A 22411-nucleotide genomic window follows, 5' to 3' on the forward strand; every position below is an offset into this window, starting at 1 on the left:
TCGGAGTGAGCTTCCTACAAAAATTGTGTAGCTTGTTGTCGACCTTTGCAGCTGAAAGACAGTTGCATCTGTCAAGTAGTAAATTTAGATACCACTTATGTGAGGAGGCTAATTTAATAATTTATTATTATTATTATTATTATTATTATTATTATTATTAGAAACACAACAAGATGAGTCCACAGCAGACACTCTGCTCGCTGTTGAATTGGATCACATGTCGGGCTGTGATCCAATTATTATTATTATTATTAGATACACAACAAGATTAGTACACACGTCAGACACTTCCCAAGTGTCTAAGACTATGTGATGTATCAGCAAATAATGCATGCAGATTAAAGTAGGGTGGCCTTTTGCAGCTGACAGTAATTTTGTCAGCGCTGATTGTTTTTAAGTGCAGGCCAAGGTCTTTAAGCACTTCACCCAGTGTGCCAATCACCACTGTGACCACCTTGACTAGCTTGTGCCAGAATCTTTGCAGTTCTGTCTTTAAATCCTCATATTGAGTTTTTTTGTATTATTATTATTATTATTATTATTATTATTATTATTATTAGTATTAGTATTAGAAACACAACAAGATGAGTCCACAACAGACACTGCTGGCTGTTGTATTGGATCACACGGTGGACACTTCCCAAGTGTCTTGGACTATGTGATGTATCAGCGAATAATGCATGCAGATCCAAGTAGGGTGGCCTTTTGCAGCTGACAGTAATTTTGTCAGCGCCGATAGTTTTTAAGTGCAGGCCAAGGTCTTTAGGCAATGCACCCAGTGTGCCGATCACCACTGGGACTACCTTAACTAGCTTGTGCCAGAATCTTTGCAGTTCTGTCTTTAAATCCTCATATTGTGTTTTATTATTATTATTATTATTATTATTATTATTATTATTATTTGAAACACAACAAGATGAGTCCACAACAGACACTCTGCTGGCTCTTGAATTGGATCACACATTGGACACTTCCCAAGTGTCTAGGATTGTGTTATGTATCAGCGAATAATGCATGCAGATCCCAGTAAGGTGGCCTTCTGCAGCTGGCAGAGGGTAATTTTGTTAGCGCCAATTGTGTTTAAGTGCAGACCAAGGTCTTTAGGTACTCCACCCAGTGTGCTGATAACCATTGGGACCACCTCGATTGGCTTGTGCCAGAGCCTTTGCAGTATGATTATTGTTATTTGAAACACAAAAAGATTAGTACTCAATAGGAAGTGTACGTTGGACACTTCCTATTATTATTATTATTATTATTATTATTATTATTATTATTGATTAAAGAGCACTAACCACCATTTAAAAAACTTCTATAGTTGGCTTCCTGCAACCACGGTTTCTTGTTCCATGGATTTAACGTCCCTTTGAAGGCAATCATAATAAGGATGACGTGGCCCTCTATGAAAACGAATTTACCACCCCTGTTGTAGAAGCATATTGGTGTTCTCCTTTCATTGCTGTCTTAGGCTTCATTCTTAATACACTTCCAAAGGAATAAGCCCATCTTAACACAGTGAGATTTCTTCCTGAGTAAACAGGCACCGGATTGCATTGCAAGTTAATTAAGAAGCATTCGCTTCATCACTTTAAGCTTTTGGTACCCAAATGCAAATCCTTTCACACCAGCGATAAGCAGTCCATTTTGTGCACTCTTCAAGACTCCTAAACAACTTCAAGACTCCTAAACCGTCCGCCTTTACCTTTGCAGGGTCTGGGCTTGTATGCTGCTAGAGACATTGAAAAGCACACAATGGTCATTGAATATATTGGAACCATCATCCGCAATGAGGTAGCCAACAGGAAGGAGAAGCTTTACGAATCTCAGGTATTACATGAGGCAGCTTGATGTGTTTCCTTTATTTATATAACATAGCAAATGTAATCTTTTCTCTAGAGCAGGAATGGGCAAACTTGGGCCCTCCAGGTGTTTTGGACTTCAACTCCCACAATTCCTAACAGCCTACCGGAGTTGAAGTCCAAAACACCTGGAGGGCCCAAGTTTGCCCATGCCTGAGATATACTACTGAATTGTGGGCAAAGTTGGCAAAGTCGAATGTGGACAGACGACTGCTGTTATTATTGCACCAGCTATACTCGGGAACGGATCTAAGAGTGAGGTTAAGGCTATCAGGCAAGCTATCGAACAATATTGAAACTAAAAGAGGAGTTAGGCAAGGATGCTTGCTAGCACCTTTTTTGTTTAACTTCTACGTGAACAACCTAGTGGCCGAGTTGAGTTCCCCTGAACACTTTCCGCCATTAGTAGGTAATAGGAGAATCCAGATCCTATTATATGCGGATGACATGGTGCTCCTGTCATCTACGCAAATAGGTCTCAGGAGACTTTTGAGGTCATTAAGTAGAATTTGTAGACAAGAGAAGCTGTCAATCAATCACTCAAAAACCAAAGTGATGGTATTTTCCAAAAGGAAGCAAAGACACACTTGGAAATTGGATGGTCACTCAATAGAGCAGTGTGATAGCTTTAAATACTTGGGCTTACACTTCTCACATAATGGAAACTGGAAGAACCACATAGAGGCAGCCAAATTATCTGCCTGGAGGTCAGCGAAGTCAATCCTAGCCTTTGGAAAAACAAAGGGAGGTTCCCTGGTATGTCCCACAGTAAAGATTTTTGCCGCTAAAATTTTACCCCAAATGTTATACGGAGCGGAAATTTGGGGGCAAGGTAATACAGAACAGGTTGAACGTATTCAGAACAAGTTCGCAAGAGCTCTTCTAGCCCTTCCCCCTGGGACCCCAGCTGCCCTGTTAAGACTGGAATTAGATCTTCCCTCACTTAAGGCCAGAATGCATAAACTCATCATCTCGTATGGGAAGAGACTGCTAGGAATGGAGGAGGTGAGCATAGCAAAGCAATGCTTGAGGGAGCAGTATAAACGGGGAGGATGGGTGCAATCCTGGCTAGCCTTGCTCCATCAGTATTTTGATGGGTCAATAACAACTCTAATGCAGCTGGACAAGAAGGAGATCAGTGATAAAATCTTTGAGATGGATGCAGCTGGCAATTTGGAGATTAGTAAAAAGCAAGGTTTTTCTACATGGTATCCCAGACTAAAGAGTGACCAATACTGCCAACAATATCTTCAAGATCTAACGTCACCAGTGTTGAGGAAAGCCTTTACAGCCCTGCGCTTCCAAACAATGCCCTCAAACTGGCTAGAAGGGAGATACAAAGGGATCCCCCATGCCCAAAGGCTTTGCATTTGTGGCTCTGGGGATAAAGAAGATCTAACACACTATCTATTACACTGCCCTTTGTATAATGATCCCAGAAAAAATCTTCTGGGAACACTCCTGGAAGAAAGGGCAGCATGGCAAGAATCGGCCGTGATCGGTGACTTGCTAGCAGATTATGACAAAAATGTAACACTAAAAGTAGCCACATTTGCAATTGCAGCCCAAAAGATCAGAGACAGAGTAGCAAAATCCTCGTTGGAGTCCAGATAGGGAAAGGGAGAAGGTTAAGGAGGACACATACTACTGTTAGGTTTCTGCCAGCAAAATTTTAAAGATCTAGTTTTTTTTAAATTTTGAATGGGTTTTGGTTTATATTGGAATGTGTTTATAAAGGTTGTATGTTATTGATGTCATGGCCTATGGCTAGTGCAATAAACTTTATTCATTCATACTACTGAATTGGGAATGTTATTTCATGACCTTGCAAATCTGACTCTCTGGTTCCTTCCTCTCTTAGAACCGTGGAGTGTACATGTTCCGCATCGACAACGATCACGTCATTGACGCCACACTGACAGGAGGCCCTGCAAGGTGGTATCGCTTTAGATATCAGCTATTTTCCTTGTGCTTGATTTTAAATGATAATATAATATAACTAGCCGTCTCCTACCACGCATTGCTGTGGCCCACATGGGGGTTCTGTGTGGGAGGTTTGGCCCAATTCTGTCATTGGTGGGATTCAGAATGCTCTGTGATTGTAGTTGAACTATAAATCCCAGCAACTACAACTCCCAAATGTCAAGATTGTATTTTCCCCAAACTCCACCAGTGTTCCCATTTGGGCATATTGAGTATTCGTGTAGAGTTTGGTCCAGATGCATCATTGTTTGAGTCCACAGTGCTCTCTGGATGTAGGTGAACTACAACTCCAAAACCAAAGGACACTGCCCACTAAGCTCTTCCAGTACTTTCTGTTGGTCATGGGAGAACTGTGTGCCAAGTTTGGTTCAATTCCATTATTGGTGGGGTTCAGAATGCTCTTTGATTGTAGGTGAACTATAAATCCCAGCAACTACAACTCCCAAATGACAATTTTTTATTTTTTTTTAGTGAAGGACATACACTGTGTTGTTAGGTGTCTTGTGTCCAAATTTGGTGTCAATTCGTCCTGTGGTTTTTGAGTTCTGTTAATCCCACAACCGAACATTACATTTTTATTTATATAGATGCCACAATGCTTAGATCATTACTTTCCTCGGGTCAACGTTGGGTGCAATTGCTTGTTTACTTCAGCGTTTTAAAATCTCATGCTTGAGTTCTTGTTTCGTTTCATTTCCTTTTAGGTATATTAATCATTCCTGTGCACCAAACTGTGTGGCCGAGGTGGTAACCTTTGAAAGGGGGCATAAAATCATCATCAGTTCTAGCAGGAGAATCCAGAAAGGGGAAGAGGTACGGTTTGTATGGCTTGTTGTAGGATGCATCCTTCTTAACACAGATTCCTGTGGTCTATCCAATGCAATATTCTGAATGAGCACCCCAGATAGCCAAACGGAATGTAAAGTTGACCAAAAACTGATTCGTAATCATTTTGGTGCTAATGTTGGAGAGTGGCCCCTGGTCAAATGGTCCCTGGTCAAAAAAAGGTTGGGAACCACTGTGCTAGATGAAGTGGCCCTTTGTGATGTCACTGGTTTGGCTGTTGCTAGGTGAAGTGGCCCTTTGTGATGTTATAAAACAAGGGCGGGGCAAACTTCCCCATGCATATTTTATCTATGAATCTTTGTATCCAGCCCAAGGTCACCTAGTGACTGAGCATCTCAATCTGATCGCATTTTAACCTGACAGTGTTGAATCTGTTCAAAGTTTAAGTCCAAACTTTAAGGACCTATCCAAAGTGATGAACCCTATCCCCAAATAGATTCAGCAATGTAAACAGCATCTAAGAGCATTAAGATCTGCTGAGGAGGTCCTGCTCTCGGTCCCGCTGCCCTCATAGGTGCGACTGGTGGGGACGAGAGACAGGACCTTCTCAGTGGTGGCCTCTCTGCTGCGGAACTCCCTCCCCAGCAATATGAGATCAGTCCCCTCCCTCCTAACATTTAGGGAACTACTCAAAACGTGACTTTTTAAGCAAGCGTTCAGGGAGTGAGGTGGAGTAGTTAAGATCTATAAAACATCTGAATAGACAAACATAAAACATTGCACCAATGTTTTATGTTTGTCTATTCAGATGTTTTATAGTTTATTGGTTTTAATCTACACTTATATGTTATTTTAGTTATGTAATGCATTTTATATTATGAGGCGTTGAATTTTGCCGGTTACGATGACATTGAGTCCGTCCGTGTCCCCTCCCTCCCCGCCCAGGGGTTAAGAAAAGCAGTATATAAATGAAACAAACAAACAAATTGTTGGGGATTCCTCATCTTTGGAAGAGGAAGGGGAGCAGGGAAGTGCTCAGGAAGTGGAGGGAGGAGAAGAATTAGATGATGAGGTTTTGAAAGTGCCCACATTTCTAGAGAGACGAAAAGAGACAGAGCACAGACACCGTTCAGCCAGAATAGCTGCTAAAAATGCTGAGCTAATTGAGAGATGCCCTACGTGGGGAATTCAGGGCTATAAATCAGAGGCAGGATTAGTCAGCTTTTGCTGGTAACAACGACCCTGATACTGCTGTTTTCACTCCTATGGAATCTGGTTTGTGGACTTAGTTCATCGTCTGTTGTCTGATGGAAGACTGGTGTTTCTTTTGAGGTCCTTGTAAGAGACTTGAATTTGTGTCTAGAAGACTTCCTTGCTTTCTTTTGCACTTTTCAATTGCATTTGCTTATCCTTTGTGTTTGCTGAAGTAAAGCGTTTTTCTTTTACTTTCAATATTGTCTAAAAGCTGTTTTTGAAGGGCAATTCAGGACATAAATAAATAGACCAGGCTTGGGCAAAGTTTTGCCTTCCAGGTGTTATGTACTTTAACTCCCACAATTCCTAACAGCCAGTATGTTGCAACTCAGAGTAAGCTTCACCTTGCTTCCAAACACCACCACACAAGAGCTGTAGTTTTATAGTTTATTGAGGAGAAAATCCAAGTCAAAATAAAGAATAAACATTACAAAATTCCAAAGATTAAGGTTAAAAGCAGAATATAGTTCCAAAGATCTTCAGGTAAAAACAGGAGACATAATCCTATTGGCAAAGTTCAAACCAGAGTCCCAGGTACAAGCAATGAAACAATTGCCCCATGAATCACAATGAAATAAATCCCAAGCGTACTGCTTTCAGGCTAAGGTTATTCCATGAAGCTTTCAAGCTAGTAAGCTACGTTGAACTGACACTTTCTCAGAGTTTGCAAGAGGCCTAAATACCTTTTTAACATGAAAACATTAGGCTCTCATCATTATAAAAGCATTATGACGACCATTCACTGAACTGGCTTCTCGTCTGCTGGCCAGACGAGAACTCCGCCTGACCCGGAGATCAAGATGAGCTTGCCGGGTCAAGTCACTATCTACACTTTCAGTATCAGCGTGGGAAGGCACCTGCTCGCTATCTCCTTCGTTAAAATTCCTTTCGGGTGGTGGGAACGTCTGTGTTGACACTGCACTGTCTGTGGGAGCCTCAGAAGCAGGCCCAGAGATTTGAGGCACAGATAAAGAGCCAGGAAGCTGAATCCCAGCAGGAATCTGAATCCTGTCATCCTCATCATCAGAAAATAGCTCAGCCACAACACAGTAGGCTGTTAGGAATTGTGGATGTTGGTCCAAAACACCTGGAGAGAAGGCCCAACTTTGCACATGCCTGATTTACAGGGTGTAATAGGTTTTGCAAGCATGGGATTAAATTGACCGGTTTTTTTTTCTTTCCAGCTCTGTTACGACTATAAGTTTGATTTTGAAGATGATCAGCACAAGATTCCATGTCACTGTGGAGCCGTCAACTGCCGGAAATGGATGAACTAGATGCATTCCTTGCCGTCTCCTAGGGCTGCGTGTCCCAAGGAAGGAGTGACTCTGATGGCGTCGTTTTGCAGGCTGGGGCAGGGATGTGAAAGCGGTCCCTTCTGCAAGTTGCCTATATTCTGCTCCCAGGCGAAGCGCCAGAAGGGAGGGAGCCGGACGGCGGGAAGCGCATCAGCCGGTGCCTGGCTTCCCGAGCGCACGAGAGACGCCACAGATCTCCAAACCGGTCCAGCACTTTTGATTTTATGAACTCGCTCGCGAACTGAGAAGTTGTTGAACGTGGGCAGAGAAAGCGGTGTAGAGAGCTGACCTGCTGAGGGGCAGCGTGGCATCAATGAATGTAGACTGAAATCACCAGCGAAAGAAAGGGAGACGTCCAAAGTGCTGGCCACAGCCTTACTTTATGAAAGGGGCAGGCCCTCTAAATACAGAAAAATAAAATAAAAATAAAATAAGTTTAAATAAAAAGTAGACACCACTGAACAAGGAATGTACTGAATGACTTCCTTAGGGATAGAGCTAAGGGAAAAAAATAACTTGCACTAAAATACATTTAAAATACTTGATTCCATGAGTCAGTTTATTGTAGTTTTTGATTTCTGTAAAATAAGAGAAACCTTTTGTATTTATTATTGAAATAAGTGAATGAAGCTATTTTTAAAAAGGAAGAGTTAGAAGCCAAGCTGCTGCTGTTACCTGCAGAAACTAACAAACCCTGTTACTTTGTACAGACGTGTAAATAATTTTGAGGGAGTAAAAAAAAAAAAAGTACAATATAAAGAAATAGTAATTGACCAAATGCTATCAAGACTCTGCAGCAGTTTCGGGTGCTTATTATTAAACTTTGATAGGGATGTTACAATATGATCTCATGTATTACTAAACATGCCATTAAAAAAATTGTTATGGAATAACCAAAATCTCAATTTAAGAGAGGTTTTACTTTATTTTTTTAACCTTGAAAGCAGGCTCGATTGTGCTCTATCCATTAACTTTTGTAAGTCGACCCTTAAGACTGATAATAGAGCGTGTATATGACTTTTTTGTAGACGTCTGAGGAAATTTAAGACTGGTTTTTATTTTGTTTGTATTATATTGTTACATCCCTATTTCTTAAAATCAGGTTTTTTTGTGTGCTTAGAATTTGTGATAACTGTGAATAACTGCTTAAACCACCCAAAACAGAAGCCGAACACTGATTTTTTTTTTCTTTTCCGGAGAAAGTATAGAAGGGGAGGGGATTACATGAACTGTTCGGCTCACACTAAAATCATGTAACGGAAATAGAAATGTGTAGTGAAAGCGTAAGTCTAATACAATAGCTGCCTTCTTTAAAAATAAAAACAAGGAAAAAAATAGATGTAATTGTGCTTTCATCTGCAGGACTCTCGCAATAGGGTTTTGGAAAGTGTAATTTAAAAATATGTGTTTGTATGGATTGTTTTTGTTTACATTTCTTTTAAAAAAATAAATAAACACTGTTTGTGTTTGGCTTGTAGAGACCTAATCAACATTTTGAACCAGGTTAGTTTTTTTTATTTTGTACTTTAAATTCTGGTACTGACACTTCACAGTCTAAATATTAAAAAAGAAATGAAGTTTTTTCTTTGTGTGCACAGCTGAAGTGGACTGTAAAACTGTCGGTATAATTCAGTGATACAGTTCTGGACTTGTAATGTATATGGCATGATGTATTTTTATCTTACAGAATAAATCAATTGTATATATTTTTCTCTTGATAAATAGCTGTATGAAATTTGTTTCTTGAATATTTTTCTTCTCTTGTACAATATTCCAGCATCGATCCTACCAGTATTTGTCCTACTACAGGTTTTTTTTCCTCTCTCTCTCTCCTGTTCTGTATCATAGTTCTCTAATGTTGACAAAAAATGAATTTTTGAAGTATACAGAGTGTTATGGGCTTTGAAATTTGTGGAAACAGATTTGGAAGATCAGCATTTACAAATAAAATATTTTACATCTATAAATATTGCTTGTTTGTATTAAGAAGCTGAAACTTGTCAGTGCAAGACTTTGAGAGACCTGTACCTGTTTTACAAGGGGATTGCACTTTATTACACCAACCTGTCTGTCGCAACAGTCGCATTATAATGGTAATGTGTCGGGGGGTCCTTTGAATGTGATTTTCCTGCTTCTTGGCAGGATGTTGGACTGGATGGCCCACGAGGTCTCTTCCAACTCTTATGATTCTAAGGCAGCGATTCCCAAACTTTTTTTTTTTACCAAGGCTCACTTTGACCAGGGCCAACTTGACCAAGGACCACTTTGACCAGAGCCCACTTGAACAGGGCCTATTTTGTCCAGGGCCCACTTTGACCAGGGCCCACTTTGACCAGGTCCCTCTTGAACAGTGAACACTTGAACATGGCCCACTTGACCAGGGCCAACTTGACCAGGACCCACTTTGACCAGGGCCCTCTTGAACAGGGACCACTTGAACGGGGCCCACTTGAACAGAGCCCACTTGACTAGGGCCAACTTGACCAGGGACCACTTTGACCAGAGCCCACTTGAACAGGGACCACTTGAACAGGGCCTGTTTTATCCAGGGCCCACATTGACCAGGACCCACTTTGACCAGGGCCCTCTTGAACAGGGACTACTTGAACGGGGCCCACTTGACTAGGGCCAACTTGACCAGGGACCACTTTGACCAGAGCCCACTTCAACAGGGCCTATTTTGTCCAGGGCCCACTTTGACCAGGGCCCACTTGACCAGGGACCACTTTGACCAGAGCCCACTTGAACAGGGGCTATTTTGTCCAGGGCCCACTTTGACCAGGGCCCACTTTGACCAGGTCCCTCTTGAACAGTGAACACTTGAACAGGACCCACTTGAACAGGGCCCACTTGACCAGGGACCACTTTGACCTGAGCCAGCTTGAACAGAGCCTATTTTGACCAGGGACCACTTGACCAGAGACCACTTGACTTGGGACTACTTTGACCAGGGACCACTTTGACCAGGGCCCACAGTGACCGTGGTCTACTTTGACCAGGGCCCACTTGACAGGGGACCACTTTGACCAGCGACCACTCTCCAACATTAGTGCCAAAAGGGGTGGGGCTAGTTAGGTCAGTGGAAAGGAATGGAAATAAAATAAAGAGGAAGGATGTTCGCGAACTGGACTTTTGTTCTCGCAGCCCACTGCTGGGCCATGTCCCACAGATTGAAAACCACTGTTCTAAGGGGAATACCTCCCAATATTGCACCTCTTTATTTGCACAACTGAGCATCTTCGCTAAATCTTCCGCAAAGACTCACTTGTTAGCCAAACCTTCCTGCCATATTACCTACCCAGTGTATTTAGTGTTATATTTTTGTTCTTTGATATAAACATGCAAATCAACCACTTTAGGAATGGGAGCGGGGAGAGAACGGCATACTACTCCTGCCTACTTGAAGTCACACGACTTTGGCTCCTCTGCATTCCATTTCCTTTTTGATTGGCAATTGCTTCCTTGGTTGTTGTTGCTACAGAAGGTGAGCTCTATTGGATCTCCACCCACCTCTTTTTACGCTCTTCTTGAGCTCTCCACTTTTGCCCCTCCCTTCATCGCCAAAGCCTTAAAATCAAGAATCCGACTTTTTTTTCCAGCTATTTATCTCAGCTGCTTTTTTTGCTTTGCAGGGTGCCTTTAATCTACGGATACTTTGCCAACTTTGTGCTTTCTTCTCTGTAAAAAAAAGTTGGGTTACTGTTCTTCCCCTAGCAATTTAATTGACTCATTTCATATAGTGCTGTATTGTGTATGTTACGTTTCTTTTCCAGAGGCTCGAAGTGCAGCAAACCTTGTCTCCTTTACCTCGCTTTCACCGGAGGACATAAAGCTCCTCTTTATTTCCTCTTTCTGCTCTTCCAAAGTGGCTTGCTGCGAGGCAATCAACTGAGGAGCTTGTTTCTCAGATTGTAATTGTCACTCGATCTGCTTCTCAGGCATTGCTGGGACTGTTCTCTAAATCTTTTGATCTCTTATTTGGTCTTAGTAGTTCTCCTCCTAGTGTTCTTTAATTATTTTCCCTTCAAAAAAGTTAAAAGTACATATGGTTGGTTGTGCAGTATAACTGATAGAAGAGAAGCGTCCTGTGCGGATCTAAAGAAACAAGAATGTGGATTCTTGCTGTTAGGTCAGCATATGGGTTCATCCATCCGTAGTGGGAATGCTCCTTGTGCCATCTCAAGAATGAAATAGTGGAATGAGATATGTAAGGGTTTTAGCTGTCAATTATAAAAGGGACAGGCGACTCGCCAGGGATGGACCCAAGACAATAGTGGGATGCACATAGTGTCATAAGATATCCATTGTCACCAATGGTAACAATACTGCAATGCATTGTGTGCCTCGTGCAATAAAGTCCTAAGAGGACTTCATAGTGCAAGATTTTATGCAACATGCTAAAATGGTTGTAACATAAAGTAGAATTATTCCCAAAGCCTGCATCATTGTTCATCATCCTGTTTTCAAAGTTTCCTGGGGAGGGAGCTGCACAGTTCAAAAGATGGCTTTGAGGGAGTATCTCAGGTCAAAACAATGGTACAATGACTATAAATGTAATTTTCCGTAACTGTGATGTCATTGTTTATTCGTTCAGTCGCTTCCAACTTTTTGTGACCTCATGGACCAGCCCACGTCAGAGCTCCCTGTGGCCAAAGTACTTCATCTTTGCCACTAATATCCTTCCCTCCAGTGACCAGTCGGGTTTTATTTCCTAGAGCAGTGGTTCTCAACCTTCCTAATGCCACAACCCCTTAATACGCTTCCTCATGTTATGGTGACCCCCCACCATAAAATTAGTTTCATTGCTGCTTCATAACTGTCATTTTGCTGCTGTTATGAATAGTAATGTAAATATCTGATATGCAGGATGTATTTTCATTCACTGGACCAAATTTGGCACAAAGACCCAATACACCCTAATTTAAGTACTGTTGGGATTGGGGGAGGGTATTGATTTTGTCCTGTGGGAGTTGTAGTTGCTGGGATTTATAGTTCACCTACAATCAAAGAGCATTCTGAACTTCACCAACGATGGAATTGAATCAAACTTGGCACACAGAACTCCCATGACCAAGAGAAAATACTGGAAGGGTTTGGTGAGCATTGACCTTGAGTTTTGGGAGTTGTAGTTCAGCTACATCCAGAGAACACTGTGGACTCAAACAATGATGAATCTGGACCAAACCTGGCACGAATTCTCAATATGCCCAAATGTAAACACTAGTGGGGTTTGGGGAAAATAGACCTTGACATTTGGGAGTTGTAGTTGCTGGGATTTATAGTTAACCTACAATCAAAGAGCATTCTGAACCCCACCAACGATAGAATTGGGCCAAACTTCCCACACAGAACCTCCATGACCAACAGAAAATACTGTGTTTTCTTGTGGTCTTTGGTGACCCCTCTGACACCCCCTCACAACCCCTCCAAGGGTCCCGACACCCAGGTTGAGAAACACTGTCCTAGAGTATGGACTGGTTGGATTTTCTTGCGGTCCAAGGCAGTCTCAGAATTTTGCTCCAGCACCACAGTTCAAAAGTATCTCTCTTCCTTCGCTCAGCCTTCCTCTCTCACATCCATGGGTTGCTATAGGAAATACCATTGCTTTAACTATACAGATCTTCATTGCCAGTATGACGTCTCTACTCCTCACTATTTTATGGAGATTGGTCATTGTTCTCCTCCTAAGAAGTAAACGTCTTCTGATTTCCTAGCTGAGGTCTGTGTCTGCAGTAATCTTTGCACCTAGAAATACAAAGTCTGTCCCTACCTCCATGTGATGTCTATGTAATATCATAAATCCAGCATACACTGTGTTTATACAATTACTGCAATCACATATGAATCATAAAACAAAAATCCTATCACTAATTAAAACTGACCCATTTTTGACAAAGATCTTGATTGAGCATGTTACCACCATTGATTCAATACCAAATATTTTTCAGGCCTGTGTTTTAACTCTGTGTTGAATGAACTGATGATATAATGCATCCCACTCAATGAATGCTTTCATTTTCAGAGAAATTCAAATTTCTTGCTGTTTATTTACATACATATATATCTTACACCATCATGATCGTTTTAAACATACATAGCATACATCGGTTTCTGTTGAGCTCACTGCATGGAAACCGAGTACAGATAATCAAGTATATTTTTCTTTTAAAATCCCAGCCACGTCCAAAAGTGCCTTTCGTTTGTTGTTGTCCCACATAATTCTAGCCATAATCCTCAACACCGCAGCCGTTCCTAGGTCTGTCAAAGGGTTCCTTTAACCAGAGGAGATGATTACAGCGCAAGAGAGATGCAGAGGGGAAGACGCTGGGAAGTCCTGCAGCAGGAGGAGGAGACTGCCATCCGCATAATTTTGGATACTAGCCAACCATCAAACTTAAATTGCAGTAACTATCTTAAATACCGTAAGACAAAGGACACATAAAATTGCAACTATGCAAAGTTTAAAATAAATGGATTAAAATTAAATACGCAAAGGACTACGACAGAAGATCAGTTAAAATAATTCAGCCATTCACCAAAATGAAAAGATAGTACCGTGATATTTTGTGCAAGGAATGACAACAAAATGGGGTACAGTTCTGACAGTGAGGAAGTGTGCATTAGTTGCATTTCTTCACTAATTAAGTTACATGATTTCTAATTATTATTTAGAAAGCTTCCAGACACCAGAGAATTCTTAAAACAGGCATGGGCAAACTTTGGCCCTCCAGATGTTTTGGACTTCAACTCCCACAATTCCTAACAGCCTACTGGCTGTTAGGAATTGTGGGAGTTGAAGTCCAAAACACCTGGAGGACCAAGGTTTGCTCATGCCTGTCCCAAGAACATAATTGCACTTCTGCTTTGGGGACAGAGGTTGAAACATGATTGTTATAGTTTCTGTCCCACCTGGACTTATAGTCCACTAACAGTTTTCTGAACTTCCTTTAAATACTGAATGTCGCAAGTGTCAGTTTGGAATCCAGATTCCTAATTCAGTTCAGTCGACTCAGGAACCGAGGTTCTGCCTCTGCTGCTCAGCTCTCCAGATGCCACTGCTGCGGGAGGGAGCCATCACAAATCGCCATAGCCACATATCCCTTGAGGCTGAAGGGCTCCACAACCTTCATGCACTGCCCAACAGACACCTGATAAAGCCGGTCATTTTTCTGGAGAGGGAAAAGCACCAGGCAACAATTGAGGGGAAAGGAAACAGAAGCACCTTCATTCCTGAGCTAATGAGAGCTGACCCTCTTAGGGTAAAGGTAAAGGTTTCCCCTTGACATTAAGTCTAGTCATGTCCGACTCCGGGGGTGGTGGTGCTCATCTCCATTTCTAAGCTGAAGAGCCAGTGTTGTCCGCAGACATGCTGTCATGCTGGCCACATGACCTTGGAGGAGTCTACAGACAACGCCAGCTCTTTGGCTTAGAAATGGAGATGAGCATCATCCCCAAAGTCATGTGGCCAGAATATCTGCATGGAGTGCCACTGCCTTCCCACCAAAGCAGAACCTAATGATCTACTCACATTTGCATGTTTTTGAACTGCTAGGTTGGCAGAAGCTGGGCCTAACAGTAGTAGCTCACTCAGGAGTACTAGCTCTGCGAATCTGAACTAACCTTTTGGTCAGCATGTTTAGCAGCTCAACGGTTTAACCCACCGCGCCATCAGGGGGCTTTTTTCATTAGCTTATACTTGTGCAAATGAACTCTAAGAACATCTTGTGCAAATGAACTCTAAGAACATCAGGAATGTGGGGTGGGGGGAGGGGAGAGCTAATCTTGGCAAATCTGCCACATTGGATATTGATAATGGCATTTTTACTTGTCAAAATAGATTCTTTTTATCCCCTTAAAACCACTACTTAAAAACCATCCCAGAAGCAAAATAAAAATGCAATTCGGAGATACTGATGTTTCATGTGTCTCCAGATGTTGTGTGTGTTTAACAATGTAAATATAAAGCAGGTGTTGGCAAGCTCTGCAGGCGATTTCACTCTCAAGCATAAGGTAGTGCTAAAAATTTGAAGGGAGCTGCAATGTAACAATATTTGGGAGGTTTACAAATGAGTTACTCCACCCTAAAGGCTTCCTAGTCCTGGTAATCAACTGAGCAGTACAAACATGGTAAGTACCAGGAAAGAAATGGGATACAGGCACATGAAGTATTCTGACGATCACGTAAATACACCAATGCTATGGGGCACAGTTAAATCCCATTTCGAATATGAGCCTAGGACTGCATGAACTAAACTTAAAAGAATGTTTTCTGAATGGATGAGTCTTTTCTTTTAAGGATCTAAGGCAGGCATGGGAAAAAGTTTGAACCTCCAGGTGTTTTGGACTTCAACTGCCAAATTTTGCCCATGCCCAATCTAAGGACAGTAAGGTTTTATCTGTAGAATCTCAACAGAATCTAGCCAATACTGAAATGTAACAAGTTGACATCTGAAAAACACCTTAACAGGAGTCATTGCCCCTACAATCCATTTTCTGATTCAGAACTTTCCAACATACAGAAGACTGGAACAGCTCAACCTCATTAAGAACTCACCCCCAGGACCCACTGCTGAGAGCCTCCTGAGCCATGGCATTTCATAAGGCGGGGTGGATCAGAAGTCCGGGTTTCGGATACATCCAGACACAGAAGATTGTTTAGGATTAGTTCATGATCCTCATTGTATAGCCATACCTAAGAGAAGCAATCATTGACATTTTAGTGCCATGTGAACCAAAGAAACCTCCAAGAATTCCATTTCACAAAAGGGAAACTGTTTACCCCGCGAAATAGATGGTTTGTTGTTGTGTGCTTTGGTGATGTCTACACAATATATCTTCTGAACATAACGTGACATATTGTGTGTTCTGCTTCCTTTTATTAGCTTATCACCTTATAGTAGAAACAGGGAAATGAAAACCTCAAAGGTGGCATTGGACTCTCAACTCCCACCATTACCAGCCACTGAGTGGGCTTTACCTGATCCCAGGGAGTTCAGGTCAGAATAAATAAAATTAAACTTGTGCACCATCTGGTGGTTGTATTGGTTATTGTTAACAATCATTAAGTCAATTTTAACTCAAATGATCCCATGATTTTTTTTTGATTTTTTTTTTTTTTTTTGCCGTGTCAGGAGTGACTTGAGAAACTTCTGGTGTGAGAAAATTGGCCGTCTGCAAGGATGTTGCCCAGGGGACGCCTGGATGATTTTTGATGTTTTTTTAATCATCCTTGTGGCAGGCTTCTCTCATGTCCCTGCATGAGGAGCTGGAGCTGATAGAGGGAGCTCATCCGCCTCTCCCCGGATTCGAACCTGTGACCTGTCGGTCTTCAGTCCTGCCGGCACAGGAGTTTAACCCACTGAGCCATCCCATGAATGGGAGACCTTCAGATCATGCTATCCTCTGACTCGGGATTTGGCTTGATTGAGTTTATCCACTAGAAATACAGTCTTCTTCTCTTCCTCCTGCCTTCTACCTTACCAAGCCTTATGATCTCTTCCAGCGAGTTGTACTTTGGCCATATCAGGAAAAGATGTAACACTCTCAGTCTCATCATCTCATCATTTTCTATGGAAATTACTACTACTATAAGCGATCCCTTGTGGCTAAGTCTTGGCAGTGGGTCCATAAGTGACTGTGGAGACCTATTCTGGATCTGCGTAGTCTTTCTTTCACAATGTATTTATCATATCAGAAGTGAATTAAGAAGACAGTTATAATAAATATATAAAAAACCCAGAGACACAATTAAAAACTTGGCATTATACAAAATATCCTTTGACCAGAAGCTGGCCACTTTGAGTGCCTCTGGTGTCACTGTAAGAAGGTCCTCCATTGTGCATGTCTCAGGGCTCAGACTGCAGTGTAGCAAGTGGTCTGAGGTTTGCTCTTCTCCATACTTGCATGTTGTGGACGACACTTTGTAGCCCCATTATTTCACAATATTTATTTCACAGATTTCCAGATTTCCTGATGGAAGGTGGGCCCCAACAAGGGTTTGCTTGAGGCACCTTCTTTTTCTTGGCACATTTCTTCTTTCCTCCCTCTATTCAAGCCTCTTCAAAATACACAGCACTGTTGGCAACAGCTGACCTCCAGTTTGAACGCTCGAGGGCCAGGGCTTTCCAGTTTTCGGTGTTTATTCCACTTTTTTAGGTTAGCTTTAAGCCCATCTTTAAATCTCTTTTGTTGCCCAACGTTCTGTTTTCTGTTCTTGAGCTGAGAACAAAGTACAGCTACTTTGGGAGACAATGATCAGGCATTCAGACAACGTGGCCAGTCCAGCGAAGCTGACGGCAGAGGATCATTGCTTCTTCCAAAACGCTGACAAGATCTAGGGAGAGTTCAGGCTTCATTTGCTCTAGGGCCCTATTTATTTATCGTTTTAGCAGTCCACTGCATTTGTAGAACTCTTTCCCAGCCTGTCAATCACAAATGTTGCAACTCAGCAGCAACATTCGTGCCATGGAAGGGCTTCCTTCCAAAAAAGCGAGCATCTCAATTATTAATGAGAGTTCATGAGCTCAGAGGGCAAGAGGCTCCTGGTTGCAGAGAGAGCAGTAATGGATGGGACTGGACATTTTGCTGCCTTTGCAGAGATTGCAAAGAAGTGAGTCACTTGTGGTTTCAGGAGCTGCTGCTGATTGCTTCCCCACAATTTCAACATGCTTGCTTTTTATGCGTTGATGTTTTCCACTCTGATTTATCAACACAAGCATCACAGAAAAATTGAAAGGACGGAAGTCAATAAAAATAATAACCAAAAAGGACTACAGCGACATTGTGCTTGCCTTTTCAGCAACAAAAGATAACACACAACAGGATGCCTCCCATGCCAACAGAAAAAGAGCTATACTCCTTTGAGTAATGACCGAAAATACAGCTAGCTCATCACTTTCCTATCAACCACTACATATTATTTTTTAGGATCTGGACTGCAAAACAAAGCAGTATCAACAAGCTGCTATTCCAGCAACAGAACACAGAGGGCCATTTAAGGCATTTCTACAAGGACTCAAAGAAGACTCTGAGACCTTGGCCCAAGTGAATGAGTTACAAACAGCATTTCTACTTCAATCTGATCTGTATCTTCTCCCATCTTGCAACAGCATGGATCAAAGGATATTTGTTTTGCCATTTTACGTAAGAAGGAACCAGATTGGGAGCACATTCAATAGAGGAACTGAATACTAGCAGTGGGGAATATTGATGCCTACCTTTAGCTAAAAAGGGATTCTTTTCATCTAGTTTGTACATATACTGGAAGGCCAATAAGAGAAGCTTCCTAGATTCCTTCTTTGTTCCACTTTGTTTTGTTGGGGTGTTTTTAAAATGATTTTACTAATGTGTTTTTGATCTGTTGTCAAAGCATTTATCTGGCTTTTTAAAACCCACATACTCAAGTGCTTCATCCTAAAGCAAAAATACAAGGTCGGTAAGAGCTAATGCATCCTAGCACACTAATCCGCATGGACACTACAAAATTACTGGCACAGAAATTAGTATAGAAAGGAAACCTCACATGCCCTAAGTGTCAAAGGCAGAGCATGCAATGACAAAATACCCGAGACATGCCACCTTCTGTGCTTGGATTTTGCTTTACTCTAAGCATGCATAGCAATGAAAAGCAATTCTGAGACAGATTCAATTCAGAAAATGGCAATTACATGGCAACAAATAGGGGGAAAGTACAGTCTTAGGGGCACTTGCCTGATTTTGATCACTGTAGTCACACTCTCTGACCACAACAAGTCCTCCTTTCTGACTTGGGTGGCTTTGGGCAACCAGGCATTTATCTGACTGAAGGTGACGTAACTGCAAAGAGAAAAAAAATACCTACATTCAATCTTGACATATTATATAAAATGCAGACTGACTGTTTTAATATGTGTTGGCCTTCTGTGTTTTTCCTTAACTGTTTTTAACTGTTGGTTTTAATCTGTTGTTGTTCCCCCTTTCATCTATGGGGAAAGGCAAATAAGGAACAATAACATGTACAATTCCATTATGTCCAGTCCTGGCACACATGGAGTCCTGGCACCAGTTCACATGCAAAGTAAAGAATCTAAAAATCACATCCAAATGAGAATCTACAATCTCATTTGGCTCTGATATTGCTTTAAGAAATACAACTAATTCTGATGTAATTTTATCACATATACTCTTCCACAGGAAGAACCGCTAATCAAAAGAGTACTTCAAAACACATTTGTTCAGACAAAACACTATGAAAATGCATATTTATTTATTTAATTGTACTCTGCCCTTCTCACCCCTCAGGGGACTCAGAGCGGTTCACATAGAGCACAATATAAAGAGGAAGGCATCCATAAAGATGAAGATTCTGTTCATCTGCAAAGAAGTCACTCATTTTGGCATTTGTAGCAATATATTTTCATACGCGGCTTTTACCATAAAGCTGTACCAAATTGTAGCTGCAAGTGATAAAATATTTCTATTTCATTTAAATAAGTGCTTTCATTCTAAAGTGTAGATTTCAGAATCTGATGAAGAAAGGACATCCTCTTACCCTGCCACGCTGGAGTGTTTTTGGTCGTTTTTGCCCTTTGTTGAAAAAGAGTGGTGGCTGAACTTTGGCATTTGACCCAGAAATTTGCATTTCTGGGTATATGTTGTCCAAATACCACTTAAAGGATTTGCAATTCAACTTTTTTCTCAATTCCACCCGGTCAGTAATATTTCCATAGTTCCTCGTCCTCAGTTCTGGTCGCAGGGCAAAATATTGATCCTAAATTAAAGAAAGAGAAGGGTTGTGGAGAAATTACAATTCAGAACAATTATTTCAGATACATTACGATGAAATCTATTTTTAAGTGAAAATGAGAACAAATCATGGAGATGGGGGCAATGTTTAGTTCTTCTGAATATTAAACTACATTTATACTAAACTGCATTCAGGTAAAGGTAAAGATAAAGGTTTCCCCTGACAGAGTCATGTCGAATTTGGGGAGTGGTGCTCATCTCCATTTCTAAGCTGAAGAGCCGGTGTTGTCCGTAGATGCCTCCAAGGTCATGTGGCTGGCATGACTGCATGGAGCACTGTTACCTTCCTGCAAAAGCAGTGCCTAATGATCTACTCACATTTTCATGTTTTCGAACTACTAGGTTGGCAGAAGCTGGCCCTAACAGCAGGAACTCGCACAGCTCCGTCGATTCAAACTGCTGACCTTTCGGTCAGCAAGTTCAGCAGCTCAGTGGTTTAACCTGCTGTGCCACCGGTGGCTCCAAATTGCACTCAAACATACACCAATTACAGTGCATCCTCACTGAATACAAAATGACACATAAAAAACCTAAATTTCCCCATTCCCCTTCAGCCAATGCTGGGGTTTGAGGTCAAGAAAATTTATATTCTTTCACATTACCAAGTCTTTCTGCATTAAGTTACCAAGAAAAAGAGCAGCAACTCATGCAGTCCAAGCTGTGAAATAATAGCAAAAGACATTGGGGCAACAGACTAACACAAGAAAAAATATACTAAATATACGGGGAAAAAATACCCAAGTTAACACACAGTGTGTGCTTTCATCCTTTGTTATTACTGGAAACAGCTGAAAGGTAACTATAATCACTAGGCTTTAATATCTATTACCATAATGGGGTCAACCTGAATTTTTAATAGATTTTCTGGCATTTAAGATCCAAGTATTTAAAAGGATCATTTGTGTCTCTCTAATGTCAGCACAGTCATGAAAAGCCCTCTAAGACATCAAAAGCTATTTTTGCACATTTCTACTGAAATATTAGCATTACCATTTGTTGACATTAACAGTCAATATCAAAATTTTCCAACACAGAGTTGTGTTTAGGTCAATATTCTATTGGGCCTAAAGCTGCCATTTCTATATGCAGAAATAAGTAAGAAACTGTAGATGCCAAGGACTTGATGAGGTCTTACACCCAAAATAATTGGACCAGTTCCTAGAAATACATCCATAGTTCTCACTTCCAAATACACTGGATACTGATAGCATGTGGGTGCCATACTGAACCCTATCTTACATTGAAATGAAGTAGTGGACCCAAAGGAAATCTCCTAGTAATGTGGGTTTCTGATCTGAGATGGTCTAGTGTTTTATTTCCAGTGCACTGAATTCCATATACAGATTCTGGCTACTACTGATAGCAAACATTATGCTAGACCTAACAACATGCTGTGGGTAGAAGCAATTCATAATGCGATTTGCTTAGACTAATTTTAAATTCCATATACAGATTCTGGCTACTACTGATAGCAAACATTATGCTAGACCTAACAACATGCTGTGGGTAGAAGCAATTCATAATGCGATTTGCTTAGACTAATTTTAAATTCCGTATACAGATTCTGGCTACTACTGATAGCAAACATTATGCTAGACCTAACAAACATGCTGTGGGTAGAAGCAATTCATAATACGGAGTGCCCACCAACCCCAATCCTACATTGGCTTTAACTGGATCGGGAATGTCTATGAAAGACATGCTGTACACTGTCACCTGGTCGCATTGTTTGTTTCAATCACAGTGACACCTTTTATGGGAACAGCTCTTCATACCACAGGACCGTTGACTATTATTTATTTATTTGCCATATTTATTTCCCGCCCTTCTCAGCCCCGAAGGGGACTCAGAGCGGAGCACATGAAGCACAAATTGATGCCGTAAATTACATATATATCCAGCAAATACAAACATATACATTAAAACACCCACTAAAAACATCAACATTAAAATTATAAAATCACATACTCCAATATCATAGCCCAGTTATTGTTGCACCATTCCATCTTCACATATTGCACTATTTCTTTGGAAAATCACCTGATAAACCCTTCTGCTCTGGAAAACTCTGCTTGGAAATTGAACTACAACAATCCTAAATCTGTTTCCTGACAGGTGTGAAAAAACAGAGGTCAAGGTACCTATTCCTCGACAACAGGAATGTACAACCTGTGGCCCTCCAGGTGTTTTGGAATCCCCAAATTCCTGGCTATTGGACAAGCTGGCAAGAGCTTCTGGGAGTTGGAGGACCAAAGATTGGGAACCACTGTTGTAAAACAACTGGGGACCTTTCCACTATGTTGGAGTCATTCTATCATTCTCATCATCCACACAGATTGGGACTGATAACTCAGTGCAGACCTGCTCCAAAGATACATCTCAAATCATTTTTTGAGGAAGAAGGCCAGAATTCCTAGACTTTTCCCATGTGCTTTAACATACCACCCA

At 41.3% G+C, this 22411-nt stretch overlaps 2 protein-coding genes across 11 annotated transcripts in view; one reads left to right on the top strand and one right to left on the bottom strand.

Moving 5' to 3' along the window:
- The window catches only part of KMT2C (lysine methyltransferase 2C), a 264118-nt gene extending 254971 nt beyond the window's left edge, over positions 1–9147 (top strand). For all 10 annotated transcript variants that reach the window (XM_060782601.2, XM_060782604.2, XM_060782602.2 and 7 more), the window contains 4 exons: positions 1711–1827; positions 3721–3794; positions 4547–4655; positions 7067–9147. In XM_060782601.2, the coding sequence (XP_060638584.2) occupies positions 1711–1827; positions 3721–3794; positions 4547–4655; positions 7067–7159 (393 nt within the window). In that variant the 3' untranslated portion in view covers positions 7160–9147. The remainder of the gene's footprint in view (positions 1–1710; positions 1828–3720; positions 3795–4546; positions 4656–7066) is intronic.
- A 4060-nt stretch (positions 9148–13207) lies between these two features.
- The window catches only part of GALNT11 (polypeptide N-acetylgalactosaminyltransferase 11), a 32625-nt gene continuing 23421 nt past the window's right edge, over positions 13208–22411 (bottom strand). The window contains exons 9-12 of the mRNA XM_060782611.2: positions 19710–19928; positions 18890–18994; positions 15735–15872; positions 13208–14349 (exon numbers count right to left, since the gene is read on the bottom strand). Of these exons, the coding sequence (XP_060638594.2) occupies positions 14218–14349; positions 15735–15872; positions 18890–18994; positions 19710–19928 (594 nt within the window). The 3' untranslated portion in view covers positions 13208–14217. The remainder of the gene's footprint in view (positions 14350–15734; positions 15873–18889; positions 18995–19709; positions 19929–22411) is intronic.

Source organism: Anolis sagrei, chromosome 6 (assembly GCF_037176765.1).
Source record: "Anolis sagrei isolate rAnoSag1 chromosome 6, rAnoSag1.mat, whole genome shotgun sequence".
Classification (NCBI taxonomy): domain Eukaryota; kingdom Metazoa; phylum Chordata; class Lepidosauria; order Squamata; family Dactyloidae; genus Anolis; species Anolis sagrei.